The following is a 14,936-nucleotide window of genomic DNA, read 5'->3' on the forward strand; positions in this document are numbered from 1 at the left end:
TCTGATTTACAAACTTGTCAAGATTTATTGACAGGTGGCAATACCATGTGGGTCCTCGCCAAATCCCTCCTCTGTAACTCTTATTAACCAGGAGTGGTTAGTGACAACAAACTGTTCTCACCAAACCAATACCAAACCATGTACTGAATGACCAAGCACCTTCCTTTCCATTTCAGAAAAGATGCCAGCTGAAGGCATACTCTCTGAGGTGCCACTGCCACCATGATGCTGATGGCCAAAGTGCTCAAACACTCTCTATCTGACAGCATGTGGCATCAGCTCCACACTGTGAACTCCACGCATTTACTGACGAGGGCAATTGCCAAACAGAACAGGGTGACAGAAACTATCCGTGTGCTGCCCCATTCTCCGCCAGACCCCAATCCTCTCTGCTTCCCACCAACAGGTCCAGTTCTAGCCATGGTTTGTTTTACCTTCTGTGGTCAGACCAGCTTGACTACAACATGCTCACAGATTTGGTTGGAATTCCACATACTATGCCAAAGAACAGAGTTGAAGACACCCTCTCTGGCTACTGAAACTCTTAGTCTTCAATACCCAGTATCATTGATTTGCATCTGTAAGCTAAAGAATGGTCCCAACCATCTCCTTTCTCCTTGGGCATTAGGGAGGATGGATGAGTCACCACTGTTTGCTCTAGGTTCTTCTTGGAAGCTAGACAAACACACAGAGGAATGGAGAAGAATGAGAAAGCCAATTGGGGTCAGCTTTTTCAAAGAGACTTCCATTCAGCACCTGGATTCTTTCAGCAGCCTTTGTGAGCTGTGCTTCTGGGCTTGGCCCAATGACTCCCACACAACTGGAACCCTCAGGGCTCCCCAAACACAGCTGAGAGCCCGCCTGGCTTCCTTGGTGGTGACAACACTTTTACTCAGAACTCTGACCCTGAACGTCCCAACTTCTAGGGAGTGTTCCTTTTGAGAGCATTCCTTTTTCATCTATCAGGAACATGGCTGCAGAGGCTTGGACCACACAGCTCTCTCCTTGGAAAGAACTGTTTCCAAGACCAGTGTTTACCTCCCCCATCTCTGTAATGTGGGAAACGGTTGGCAGCTGGCTATTGTGGGTCAGCCTGCAAAGTGCAGTCTCTGCGGCTCCCCTTTTGACTCAGAGGCGTGCCTTCCCTGGCTGATAGGTAATGCTTGATTAAAATCACCACTTACAGTGTTAGCTCCCTCTTAAAGGACAGAGCTAGGGCCTTAACAGGTGTCCTATACTCAGCCAAAGGGCCAGATGCCCCATGGTCTCAGCCCACTTTTCTTCTGACATGAGTCTCTGAATTCTGTCTTCTGAGCTGACTCTGAAAAGCAGTGGTCTTCCCAGCAACACCTGCCCCCCAACTCCCATTTGTAGGGCTGACCTATGAAGCCAGAAATGAGCAGGCACCTCCTCTATCAATCTGGTACTTCTCACCCACTATGGTTATTGGTGGGAGTTTGGCTTGACTAGCGGTCAGCCAGAGGCACTGTAGCAGCTTGGAAGGAGTGGCAGGTTAGGAAGTAAAGCAAAGGAGAAAGGAGCACCTTTCTGCTAGGAAGGGTGGGTGGCTGGGCCATCATCTACTGTACTGGCTTTGTACAGGGGCTGAAGAGCTAGTGGTTCATCTCTTTACCTATCCTAAGAATTTGCCTGGAGAAACGGAGTGTTTCCTGAGGCCTTTTTCTACTGTCAAATGAGGTTTTAGTACCATCAAGAGATGCCCAAGGAGCCTATTACTTCTGTCTTTGTGCTTGGAGACAGTGCCGAGGCTAAGACAATGGAGGAGAAATCAAGAAGAGGACTGAAAGCACAAAATGTGGTGCAGCTGCCTGTGCCTGAGACAAAGGCAGACAACCACCTGTTCTGGAGGGAGGGCTGTAATCTCATCCCAGCTGGCTTGCGTGCCCTTGGGATCGGGTGTGCCAGGGAGCCGCATCACACACAGGGGGCCAGGCAGCAGGCCTCAAGCAGCTGATTACTTAAGAGACCACAACCCTGAGCTTCTACTTCCCTGTTTATTTGTCCTCCTCATTCTAGGCCAGAGACCAATCACAGATTGTTTGAAATATGTAAACATTCATTCTTATCCTGTCTCTTTTCCCACTGCATCAATCACCTGACCCTTAAACGGCTCAGAGCGATCTAGAACCGTGTTCTTCACCTGAGGTCTTAAAAGAGTTACAAAATTACATGCGTGCTCTTGTGGTATGTTTTTCTGTGGAAGAGAGTATGTTGCTTTCATTGGAATTTTAAAGGGGTTTTTGACTGAAAAAAAAAAAAAGGTTTCAGAACCTGCTGGAGGAAAGAACTACCAATCAGAAAGTTAGGAAGCTAATTCTGTCACTGATCTGCTGGGAGGCCTTGGGTGAGTCTTAGCTTACTTACCTGAATATTGTTCTAGTATTTCCTGCCTAAAGGAAAAAAAAAAAAACAAACAAAAAAACTGTATAGGTATGAAGGGGCCTGAGAACTAGAGAAGCTTTGAACAACTTGGGACAAAGTCATGTCCATCTTAATTTATATGGTACCCTTAGATACTGGCCCTAACGTCTGAGGCATTTGTTAACACAACCCAAGAAATCAGGAAAAACAGCAACATCTAAAAGGCAGGCTCAAGTCACTCCCTCTGAGTCCAACACAACTTGGTCTGTGATGGGATGCTGTGCACTGTGTCAGACACTCGTGCTATCTCATCATGGAAGAGCCTTGAGTTGCTGGTGGGGAAGAGAGCTCCCCAGGCAGCCCAAGATGGCTCCAGCCTGCTGAGACTCTGGATGCTGAAGACAACATATGGGGAGAAAAGAGAGGCCAAAGCCAGCTTCATGTTTGGCTGAGGTGTCTGTGACTCACACCAAGTATGTAGGCTGGGGTTTTAGACATAAAAGCCTTTGTGGGCCCACGACAAACTATGAGTAGAGATTCTCCAGGGGAGGGGGCTGTGAGTTTGGTTGGAACAAAGGTTAGTGGCTGGAGCCACAGACGAGACAACAGTGCTGAGGAAGGATGTCTTGGAAAAACAGGGAAAGAAGAAGTCTATAACTACAGTGTTGGTAAGAGTAAAATTATGACATAAGTAAAATTATCCAGAATTCTCTCCTAGTTTTGGAGAAGATGCCTGTTAGATTCCTCTTATGTATTCCTAAGAAAAGAGGAAGAGATAAGACAATCAGTCTAATGTGCTTTGGGGAAAAAGAAATATTTCAGGGCAGACTGACCCTGGGACTATGGACAGGCCAGGGGGAAGGGCAGCAACGGACAGATCAGGCATCTGGACTAACAGTGAACAGCCATGAAAGAAGCAGGCTGTGTTCTGGAAAGGCACAAAGAGCTAGTGAAAGCGGCTCTGTGGACGGAGACTGAAACGAGTGCGGCCGGCAGAACCAAGCAGACTCCCAGCAGCAAGAGCTGCTTGACTAGGTCAGGCTCAGGGAGCAGCCTCAAATCTTTGGAAGGGGCTCTGAAAATTCAAGGTGGGATGAAAAAGCTGCCCTCAGAACCAGGTTTTCCTTCTCTTGGGCCATCGACCTAGCTCAGCTGACAAGGGCTCAAACACCAGTCACCTACCAAGCCACAAAAACTGACCCAAATACATACTTTGGGAAAAATCACCAAGGGCCCTATCAAAGAGACCCTACCAGACCAGTCACACCATGCATGCTCTGTGATTTGCAGAACACCCTCGGAGAAGACTCCATACCAAGTGAAGGACGGCATTATGACAGCCTGGAGGCAGAAGTGGTATTTAGTCGGCTGGAACCCTGCAGTGGCCCACGCAGCAATCAGCCTGATCTGCACTGAAGTGCAGAGTTTCACACTCCCCACCTGGCTGGGTCTGGAAATTGATGACAGACCTTGGCTGACTCCCAGGGTCTTGAGTGAAGACTGCCTAAATAGACCTCCAACCTCCAAAAAGCTAGAGGAAGGGGAAGGGGTGTCATCAGGACTTAAGACAGAGATGCTTTGGCTTCCTGTCCCCTCCTACCCACCTACTTCAAGACCAATTAATACCCATCTTGATTTTAAATCGAGCTTTTCAATCTGCCTTCACTATTATGAACCAGAGCCCCATGCCAAAGGAAAAGTAGGCAGGACACAGACAGAGCCAGGCTGTCAGAGATCAGTGGCTTGACAAATTAGGGCTTTAGCAATACTCTATTTCCAATTTTATTTCCTAAGTTAATGTCTATGGCATTTACACAAATGCAAGACCACCTGTTGAATTTTTCAAAGAAAGATTTAGAAAACAATCTTTGATATCTATGCTTTTGCCTGCAGGGAAACTTTACTATCACTAGGAAACCAAAGAACAAGGGAAAACAAAGAGGCAAAAAACCCCACAACATGACTGCCTTAGATTTAAGAAGACATAATAATCAGACCAGTCTTTTGAAGATTTCTGGAATGCAGAGCTAATCTTAATATCCCGTAGGTTAAAAGGACCCTTTTAAGGAATGACACTGAGAATGAGGCAGGCTCAGCAGGATTCAGATTTCCCATACAGAAGACCCCACCTCACTGGTCAGATCCACTGGCGAATGCTGATGACTCCAGTCCTCCGCCTGGATGACCCCCTGAGCCCCTCACCCCGTCAGCCCCCTTGAGCCACTCACTCTGGTCGGCAGATCACCAGGTCTCCTTTGTTGGTACCATAGGCCAGGCCGAGCCCTGGCTCGGGCAGCCACCGGGCAGAATTGATGCTGACATGTCTCCGCTGGTCAGCAGGCATGGGGTAAAGGACGTTGAAAACTCTCTGGGTGGGAGAGAAAGAGGGAAGAAAAGAGAATGGGAGGAGAAATAGTCTGTTACCAAGAACAACAAAATCCAGGGAGAAACCAAGTCCCTTCTATGACCTGAAGCAAGCTAGCCACAGGGAGGAAAGGAGATGGTTAGGCTGTCAATGGAATGACTTTTAATATATATTTGAGAACTTGGGGAAGCACAGGGGAGGGTGGGACCCTCTTACTTGAAGTGAAGGCAGGAAGTATCAGGGGCACACTTGGACTTTTCTGCATGCAGCTCCACTGTGCTCTCCTCACAGCCTTTAACTTTTCTCATTTCACTGCTTTTTAGGAACCCCCTGGAAGGCCCCACACAGAGCCTAGCACACCAGGAAGGACTGCCCAGAACTTTCCTCTGACCACACAAACCAGTGAGAGCCAAGCTCCACTGGTAGTCCGTTACCATGGAAATCATAGTGCTCTCATGGTGCAGTGGGGAACTGAAGGTGAGAGGGGGGCAGAAGGGGGTGATAACATCAAAGAATATTCTTAATTCATCTAATTAAAAGCAATGTTCAAACTGCTATTGTTAAGGAAACCTAAAAGGTGCAATGAGATGTAAGAAGCAGGGCAGAGAGGAATCTTGAACACAGAGGTACAGGATTTCTTTCTAGCTTATATAAATCACCATTAAACAGATCATTTCCACTTCTCAAAGGGAGTCACCTTTCATTAGTCTATGTCTTTCCAAAGCTACTATTCTCTCAGGGGGCAGTTTAGCTATGTCTCAGGTTGGGCTGAAGGTGGTATTTGGCTACTGACCAACAAGATGTTCCAGAAGCAACTTCAGTCAGAGACAAGGCAGGGCAGTGGAAGAATGAAAGACATACTTTAAGAGTTAGAAAGACCTGGGTTTGTGTCCTGACATCACTGTATAACACTTTCTCTAGATCTCAGTTTAAAAAGAGGCAGCACCAACACTCAAAAAATGGGAGTGATGAAAAGAAGTATATAAAATGCCTGGCATGGTACCAGCTCAAATGTGGTAACTGTCGTTATTATTAACAGAAACCTTTGTCTGGGGCTTCAAAACAAACAAACAAACAAACAAAAACAAATAAAAAAAGTCATCAGCGCCTATGAAACGGACACGAGGCTGAAAATCTATAAACTGGAATTTTAGTCAATACGTTTTCTCTTTTAGTCTCTTCACGTTTTAATCTATAAACAAGGGATGAACTCATCTGCCTTTGCTTGTCCCTATGGGTTGATGAAAGGAAAGAAAACCAGAATAAAATGAAAGCATGATTTAGAAAATAATATTAAAAAATGAACTTAGGGTGGTACAATAATTTTTCTGATTATCCTCATGAGGGACCAAAAAGAAAAAAGTAAATATTGAGCTAGGGGTCCACGTCATTTACACAAATCAAGTGTAATGTGCAAGTCCTGCTTTTGGGAACACTTGTTCATGTGCCATGGGTTCCTATCTGAAAGTAAAACCAGGACAGCCTCTAGACTGGAGAAGCAGCAGCATTCTCAGTGTGCTGACACATACAAGGAGAATCCTGTTATAAAAATGCTCCAGCTTTGTGGTGCCCAGAAACATGCCTGGGCAGCTAATGACACAGTGCCGGAACGGCCCTGCTAGGGTCCTGAGGTTGAATGGGTCTTCTGCAGGTATGGAACTGGCTCCGGTTTGAGGCATAAGACTGACTGCCCTGTGGCTGCTGCACCAAGAAACTCCTATGCCCTCCCTAACTGACTCAACTCCAAATGTAAGAATTAACCAGGGAGCCTGAAATCTTTAGTCTGAGGGGATTGCTGAAAAAGACCCCAGTGGGGTTTATGAATTTCTAAACTAGTCATCTAGAACGTGGTTCCCTGACCTTTGGATAATCTCTTCCTTGCACACACATGTGGCATGAGCCTGGAACAAATCCGTGGCTACGCTTCTCCACTAGCTTCACTCACTGACTGTCCACAGAGAAGGCAATGCCAGTCTTTTCCTTTTGCACCTAATCAACTCTTTTCCTTCAAACAGGGGGATGGGTGTGGTGCTTTCATCCTTTCTCACAGAGCTTTTCACCTTTCCAGAAGACAATCAATGGTTTCTGCCTTGGTATACACACTAAAAGGACAAAGCAGTGGTGATCAGACAGTTGTGGCTGGGGTCACTTAATCTGTTTAACTTTGCTTCTCCCAAAGGTCAGATGATGGAAGTGGGGATACACCCAGAGTCACAGAGGGATGTGTGTTAACTTCAGTGGGTTGTATGAGAGGAGCCTAGTCTTAACCTGTGGCAGCTCTACTGGGCTTCACAAGAGTCCCCCCTGAAATTGTAATGGTTCGTAATTGCAGAGAATGGGGCAAAAGGGCCAAAGAAAGTGGTCTTGCAATAAGGGGGAAGGGGTGCAATAGGGGGGAGGGGTGCAATAAGGTTAGGAAATCAAATGCTTTAAGGTTATGCTGAGTTTCTTGATGGAGGTCTCTTAAGAATAAGAAAACTCTTTTCTATTAATGCTCCAGACCAGGAAAGAAGCAAACAAGCCTCTCACATGTCACAATTTACCTTTTATAGTCTGTTGCTGCAGAGGGATTAACAAGCAAATACTATCAATTTGTTTCTAAGTACAGGAACTTGCTCTGGGGACAAAACCCACAAGAGGCCAGTGTGATGGATGACCCAGCTTAGACGAGACAAGGTCAGAGGGATTGGAGAGAAGTAATTAAAGGTTGAGACCCCTAGATCTTGCTGCACAGATATTCACAACCTCCATGGCTACAGGAGTTATGGGGCATCGATTTGTCCTCTGGCTATGACAGCCCCTCCCCGCTCCCCCACCCCAAGCCCTTAAACAGTGTTGAAAGGGCAGCTCCCTAGAGCCCATCTCCTCCAATGTTTGGGTATTAGGCTAAATCCTGCTCCATGGAAGGAAGCCAGAAAATGCCACGTGAAGATCAGCAGCCTCCAGAATTCTTGATAAGCACTTGCTTGCTTATCACACTCTCATGTGGGGGTGGGAAGGAGGGAGATGAGGGCAAAAAGATGAGGGCGGGATGAGAGCACAGAGGATGCAGAGTGGGTAGGAATCACTGATTTATAGGTCCTGAGAGGTCATCTGGTCCAGTACTCCTTATTTCACACATGCCTGAAACTAAAGGACCCTTTAGGGGAATGAGAATCTGGCCCATTTTGAAAACCACCCAGAGGTGTAATTTCCATTCCTTTCTCTGGCCAGAGTTTAACAGCTCTTAAAGCACCTCACAGAGGGGAACTACTCCTCACAACCAGCCTGAGAGATGAGAAAACACCTGGGCAACAAGTTCCCCAATGCTGACAGATGGCTGGGTAGCTCTGGCTGCTCCCAAATCATGTATGGTTTCGGCCATCAGTCTTTCCAACCCAGTGACTTGGAGATCTGTGAGTCTCCTCCCAGATTTCAATGGGGACTGGCTCTGTAAACCCAAAGTCCATCAGCACTGTAACAAGAAAGAAGATCTGAGACCATGGTAAGGGAAAGCTCTGGCCTTCGTTTTAAGATACGCCAAGTATATCTCAAGTAGAGCATTCCTTTAAGGCTGCCTTTGTCAGGGCACCTGAAGCTCCCCATGGGATGTTAAGGACAAAGCTGGGTGGCCTGCCAAAAACTCCCCCCTGTCTCTGACAAAACTGACACCCCCAGGAAGCTACAACACCAAGTTCTATTACACCGGGAGAGAATTATCAGGACCTGGGGGCCCTTTGTGGGGCGGGATATAAAACCCAGCTGCCGATTCATGTCTGCAGAGTCCTGGTTTCAACCTCTCAGCTGTAGCTGTTTCCTGGTATATGGCAAATGCTGACAGAAACCCCCTCCTCAAGCAGACTGTTCTCATTTCTGTCCAACATTTATGAAGGGAATTGGAATCAATCAGCTAGAAGGAACAAAGTTTTTAGAGTCAGTGTAGTCCCAGCATGTCAATAGGGAATGAGTCAGGTCATCAAGATCTTTATAGTTCTAAGGGAAAGAGAGAAGATGATTCTTCCACTTCTGGGGTCAAAGACAATCTCATGTACCACTTGCCCCTCCATCCCTCAAATTCTCTAATAGGAAGTAGGAACAAAAGAAAACAGTTCCCAGATCAAAAGTAAAGGGTTCTTGTTTCTTGTTCAAAGATATGAAAAGAATGAGAGGCAGCCAGAGCAGCTCAGTGGGAAACCTTCCTCTCCATCCTTTTAAAATTTAGAGGAAAAAGGTATTGCTGCCCTCAACAAGATGCTTTCTCTTTTACTGCATGTCAATAAAGCTCAGACCATTAGTCCAAGCAGCAAACTGCACTGCTCAGATCAGCCCAGATAAGAAGCTCAAAGAAAAAAAAAAACTGCAGTTATCTTGTTTACATTTGGAAAGCTCATCATCTGTAAAGCTGGAACCTCGCAACAGTGGCAAGAGGTCGAGTGCGGTCAGCAGATCTCCCTTGTTTTAACTGAGACAATGGAAGTTGGTTGGAGGAAGGGGGCAATGGGAAACTGAGGCTGGAAGGGCCATGAGAGAAGGTGAAAGCCACGGGGGCTTTGAGGAAGTAAGGAACTGTGAGGAGGAGAAATGCCTTTTGGGTAACTGTGGGAGCCAAGGGAGGCTTTAAGCTTTTAGAGAGGGTTACTAGGAGAATTAACTCTCTGGGAAGAGGGAAAAATCAATGGAAAGCAGATGCTATGAGACAGCTGACCTTTCCATTGGAAATGGATGGTTACACAACTTGTCACAGGCTGAGAAACATACACATCCCAAAGCAGACGCGGGTAGGGATACGACAGCCATCTTTTCTTTCTTTGGGGCAGTTGATTTCCTAAGATTGATGAATTATTGGAGTTTCACCCCTAGGAAAATCCGATTGTTTTTCAGAAACTCTGACTTCCTTTATTGTCTCCAAGCCTTTGGAGTTTAGAACTCACAGGATGTTGATTTTAAAGTGGTTATTTAAAAACAAAAATCAGAATACCGAGTCACTTAACTCTCTTTACTCAGTTGAATTAGGAACAAATCTGCCTAGATCACCCTTGCCTTGTTCAAACCAAAGCTCCCCCAACAGAAAAGCAGCATAAACAGATCCTTTTGTTAACTCTTGGGAACTTGTTGCCTTCTGCTGCTATTGATAACCTGCTGCTTCAAAGTTGTTTCCAGCCCATCTCCTGTGATTTGTTGAGACCTAAAGACTGTCTCACTCACCTGTTCTCAAAGAGATCCCAAGGACAGCCAGAAAACAAGAATTTCATTTTTCAATCTGCCTGATGCTTTCCAAAGGCCACCTCTGGTCATTAGGATCGAAGAACAGAGATTACTTCAGTTTAGGGATCTACTGTGCTAAATCAAATACCGAGGCACTCAATGCTCCTGGAACTCCCAGAAATTAAAATAATTACTTCCTCCTGTGCCCACACCTCTGTGCACAACTTTCTAAATCACAAAGGAAATGGCCAAATGAGTAGTTGTGTGAGATATTCAGCTTGGATAAGGGAGTCTTTCAATATATTCAAGTATTTTAGTTGATTCACATTTTTTAAAAGAAGAAAGTTCAGGATGGGGGTTACATTAAAATATTTTCAGCTCCTACAAATGCAAAAGTTGGTTCTCCTACCAATTCTTAAAAAACAAAATGTTTTGCCTTTTATTTTTGAAACATCCACTGGGAATCTTTCACCATGTTTCAGTGCTGGTACTAGAACCTTGAGAAACTCACTGATATTGGGCAGAACTGTGGAAATGAGCAAGACACTTGATTTTCATAAGAGATTATATCTAATGCTTATGTTCAATTACCATTTACTGGGTCACATGCTAGGCACACTGATGGTGCTGGTGAGTAGGGGGTGTATGTTCATGTATGTGCAGGAAATACACAGCACACACGAGTTCAGAGCAACACATGCTCTTGGAGTGAATGCTGAGTGCCTCCTGTGTGCCAAGCACAGTGAAGGATACAGCAAGTGGAATGACCAGTCAAGAAGCCAGTAGTCTAGCAGGTAGGCAACAGGAGAGCAGGGAACAGATTCACTTTGTTCACTGTATTCCCAGACCTAGCAAAGTACCTGGCCCATGGTAGGGCCTCAATAAAATTTTGCTAAGTGAAAAAATAAAACGCAGCATAGACTGCATCTACTAAGAAGCCGTGGAGGAAAGAAACCGTCAGAGCTGGAGAAATCTGTCATGGAAAAATTCGCCTAAACTATTGGCTTTGATTGCAGCTCTAATGTTATTTTTAATTTTTTATCTTGCCCCCTCCCTTCTCTGACAAATCGCATCAGAGACACCGCTGACTTCTCCCATACCCCCTCCCCCTTTTCTACAGCATCCTGAAGAAAGGAACTTTGAGGATAGATGCTTTGTACCACATCTCAGAAGTCAACTTTAAGATAATTGCAGCGGAAGCAGCTTTTAATCAACTGACAGGCAGCTTTAAGAAAATTAATGAGGACAAAATCTTAGGAAGGAGTAAATCATTTCTGACAACAAAGCTGTCTCTCTTTTATCCCAGTCTCCCCTTGAAGAAATAGTACCCTTCCAGGATACAAAAATAAAATATCTTTATTTTTGGTTTTTGCCACTCCCGAGGCCAGACACAATTAAGAAGAGGCTCAGTTCCCTCAGATTTTCTGGAGAATACTCTGGATGGAAATAGAGTTCCAGGTTACTTTTGAAAATCAGACTTTTAGAATCTAGGGAAATACAGATGATTGGACTTCATCACACACTAAATTTAGGGCAGGGAGGAAGCCATAGTGAAGATAATATATTGAAGAATGGAGCTAGGACAGGCCAAAAGAACCTATGCATGTTAGTTACATAATGCTGGTCAGTGCTGACAGCAGTGGACGCCCACCTGACCCAGGGTCTAAAGCTACAATTTAGTTATGATTAACTTGACTGCTCTGGATACCAAGCCTTTTCTGTGGTCCATTTTAATGAACTTATAATGACAGTCATCACTAGGCTGCCCTGTGAAGATGGCAATGAAATGGTATGAAATAAAGGAAGCCAACTAATGTTTCTTTATAACACAAGATCAAGATATTGCGTCCCATTTTTTAAGCCTAAGAATCTCTGTATTTTAGCACGCAGGCCAACAGGCATGGGCTCATATTTAAGAGACTGAGTAAAGTCATCTGTGGGCAGGTAAGACTTTTAATTAGAATTGAAAAAAGGCCCCATAGCATTAGTCCTTAAAGTACCATCAGTAGGATGCTAGCATGATCCAGAAATGCTGAGGACAGGAGGTACTCATCAATTTCTCAACTTCTGGGAAGTATCTGAAAGATTTGGTTAAAGAAGCCATAGAAGTAAACCGGATGAGGTTCCAGAGACAGTAAGAGACAAGGTGAGAGCAAAGAGAAAAGGACACAGCTATATTGACAGGTCAGGTCTAATTAGAATTCCCATGTAGTCGATTAGCTCTCAATCTTGACTCAGCGTGCAGACTCATGTGGAGAGCTGGTAAAACCAGGATGGTGATTGAGAACTACTGCCCAGTTAGATATGAGTAGGTTGTAGATCTGTTAAAAACCTGATGCCTAGGACCTGCTGAGGATGAGGGGGATGCATATCTTTAGAGCTGGAGCTCTAGAGGGAGAAGGTAGATGGGGACAGTCCACCACTGAAGAGCAGAATTCTTAGGGTTAAGAAGGGGTGGGAGGGAGATGAGAGAGAACAGAAGAAGGCGGAGAAGAGTAGAGAGAGAGAGAGAGGTGGGGGAAGGGAGGGGCAGGCTCTCTTTCTAACACCCTCTCCAAACTAACAATCTGTCTGGGTGACAGTCGCTCAACCATTGAATACAGTTTTACCACATGGCCACAAAAGAAAAGCTTTCAATAAAATTGATCATTAAGTATTTAAGGCTTTGCCTTAAAGAGCACAGTGCTGTTCCACAGAGAGAGGAGAACTAAACTGCTTTCTGTCTTAGGACTTTCCTCTCCCACCTAAGTCCCTTGTCTATCAGTTCTGCCCCCAAAAAATGACCTGAGAGAAAAGCAAACCAGCACTGGTGAGATTCAAGCAACCAGTGCCTCTAGGATCTGCAGGAATTATGCAGTGAGAATCCTTTTCAGTTCTTATTAAACCACTTACATATGCCTACAACCCCCCCACCACCACCACCTGTTAGGTGGTGTGGTGGTGGTGGTGGTGGTCTATGTATCTGGGAGGAAGAGCATAGCACCTGTTAATTCCTGAGTAGAAATCACTAATCCTTACTCTTGCTTTTGAGCTCAAACTGCTCTAGCATTGCCTCCCCCCAAGCCTGGCCCCCCTGCTATACTGACTTTTGCCCCTATTCATAGGTAAAATAGTACTTATTCTTGATACAAACTGAAAGAACAGTTTGGTACATGACTATTTCTGGTTTCATCAGTAATTTTATATTTTTGTTATTATGTTTTCACTTGGTTACAACCAAAGTTATTGTAATGTGCAAGTTGCCACTATTTTAGAAAATTAATCGCAGTTCTCTGTTACAATACTGAGCCTTGTTCCAATTAGAAGATGAAAGCAGAGAGGGAACACAGGCAGTTTAGTGTTTTGAGAATTCAGCAAAACTTCAGCTCAGCAATCTCCAAATGCCTAACTTAAAAACAAAACAGAAATTAACAAAGTCCTACAGCCTCAAGTGTGAGGGAGTCAGACAGTAAGACCCTGAGGCATAGACAGTAGCATATCCAGCCTGGAGGAGCCTCAAATGGACAGAGGAACGGGGCAGATAAAGTATGTGACTAGTCTTATTTTTCCTGACTGGCCAGTCAGACTAAAATTGGGAAGACTAAGCCTAGCCTCAGTAAGCAGAGAAGGGAAATATCTGGGGAAGAAAAGAATTCAGCACATAGAGATATTCAAGGGAGAACTCTGGAAAGGAACAACAGCTGAGAAAAGATGGGAGGTGAAGCACAGACAGCCCAAAAGCTAAGAGTTTGGTAGGAAACAGAACATAAATGCCACTGTGCCTGGAACAAAATTAGCAAAAGATCAAAGCACCACACTAAAACCACAACAAGAAGTAAACCTGAGACTCTGTCTCTGCCTTGCTGAAGAGGCTGAGGGCAGAAACCTAAAATGAAGAAAGCAGTCATTAAGAACAGCAGTTCTCAAACTCAAGTGCGTATCAGAATCATCTGGAAAGTTTGTTTTACAAATACAAATACCTGGGTCCCTTCCTGCCCCATTCTTATTCTGATTTTAGGTCTGAAATGGAGTCTGTATTTTAACAAGGACCCCATGCATTCTAATGCAGGTTATCCAAGGAGCACGGTTTGAGGAGTACTGATCCAGAGGTAAGAAGAACTGCTGAGAATAAATGCGCCAAGGCTAATTGCAATTAGCAATTCATTTTCACAAGAGTTTTCATATGGGACTATGTAAGAGATCATCTCTTGGGGAGAGATGTCCCTTTGTGGGAATTGAAATAAGTTGATGCTCTGGAGGATGCTCTCCTGGGAATGTCCGTTGGCCCAATAACTTTACCTCTCTGAACATTACCGCAGTGAATTCCAAGAGGTAACACCAAAGAAAAGAGGGACTCTGGGTAGGGAAGCTAATGCATTCCTTCAAGGACAGAGCAGTGACATTACAGATGGAGAAACCCACCTATACTTACCTGCACAAAGAGGGAGATGCTCTACTGTCCCATTAAACCCTCGCTCCCTGTTCTCAGACAAAAATGCACTTCTTGCCTTAAACGGTGGTACAGCACAGCTATCCAAAAAAGCTGGTGTCTTCCCTTCCACCAATGACTGAATTCAGGGACATGTGCTGAGTGCTTTGGTGCCTTTGGACGTAAGGGGCAACCAAGACCTAGAAAACCAGAAACCCTTCTGTAGCGCAGGGGTTTAAAGTCAGACTGGGTGGACAAAGGGTGAGCAAAATCTTGTTGAGAAGCCTGGATCCTGTCTCTTGTGTAAGAGAAACACTTGCCAAATGGGAGCTTCCTAGTTACTTCAGCTCCCTCTCCTTAGTGGCAGATGGTGCCTACTGAGAATCAAAAAACCCTCATCAGGAGGCCTGAGAAGCAGCTCTTGTCATGAGGCATGCAGCAGCTGGCTAGACGCCTTGAGCCCCTTAGCAGGACAGCGGTGGATTACATATCTCCAACTGCATTATGGCCCCATGTGTGACAGCATCTTGGCTTCTGCCCTAGAGCTGTTTGCCTTTAGCTACGTGTTTCTGGCTACTTATGGAAAAAATGAGGAAC

The 14,936-nt window shown here is 45.1% G+C and overlaps 1 protein-coding gene across 8 annotated transcripts in view; it reads right to left on the reverse strand.

Moving 5' to 3' along the window:
* The window catches only part of AMBRA1 (autophagy and beclin 1 regulator 1), a 152,496-nt gene that overhangs the window by 11,537 nt on the left and 126,023 nt on the right, over window positions 1-14,936 (reverse strand). For all 8 annotated transcript variants that reach the window (XR_004323179.1, XM_032488551.1, XM_032488552.1 and 5 more), the window contains one exon: window positions 4,611-4,750. Coding sequence is in view for 7 of the 8 variants with exons in the window: in XM_032488551.1 (XP_032344442.1) it covers window positions 4,611-4,750 (140 nt within the window). In the remaining variant the exon portion in view is untranslated. The remainder of the gene's footprint in view (window positions 1-4,610; window positions 4,751-14,936) is intronic.

This window comes from Camelus ferus, chromosome 10 (genome assembly GCF_009834535.1).
Source record: "Camelus ferus isolate YT-003-E chromosome 10, BCGSAC_Cfer_1.0, whole genome shotgun sequence".
NCBI classification, from domain to species: Eukaryota; Metazoa; Chordata; class Mammalia; order Artiodactyla; family Camelidae; genus Camelus; species Camelus ferus.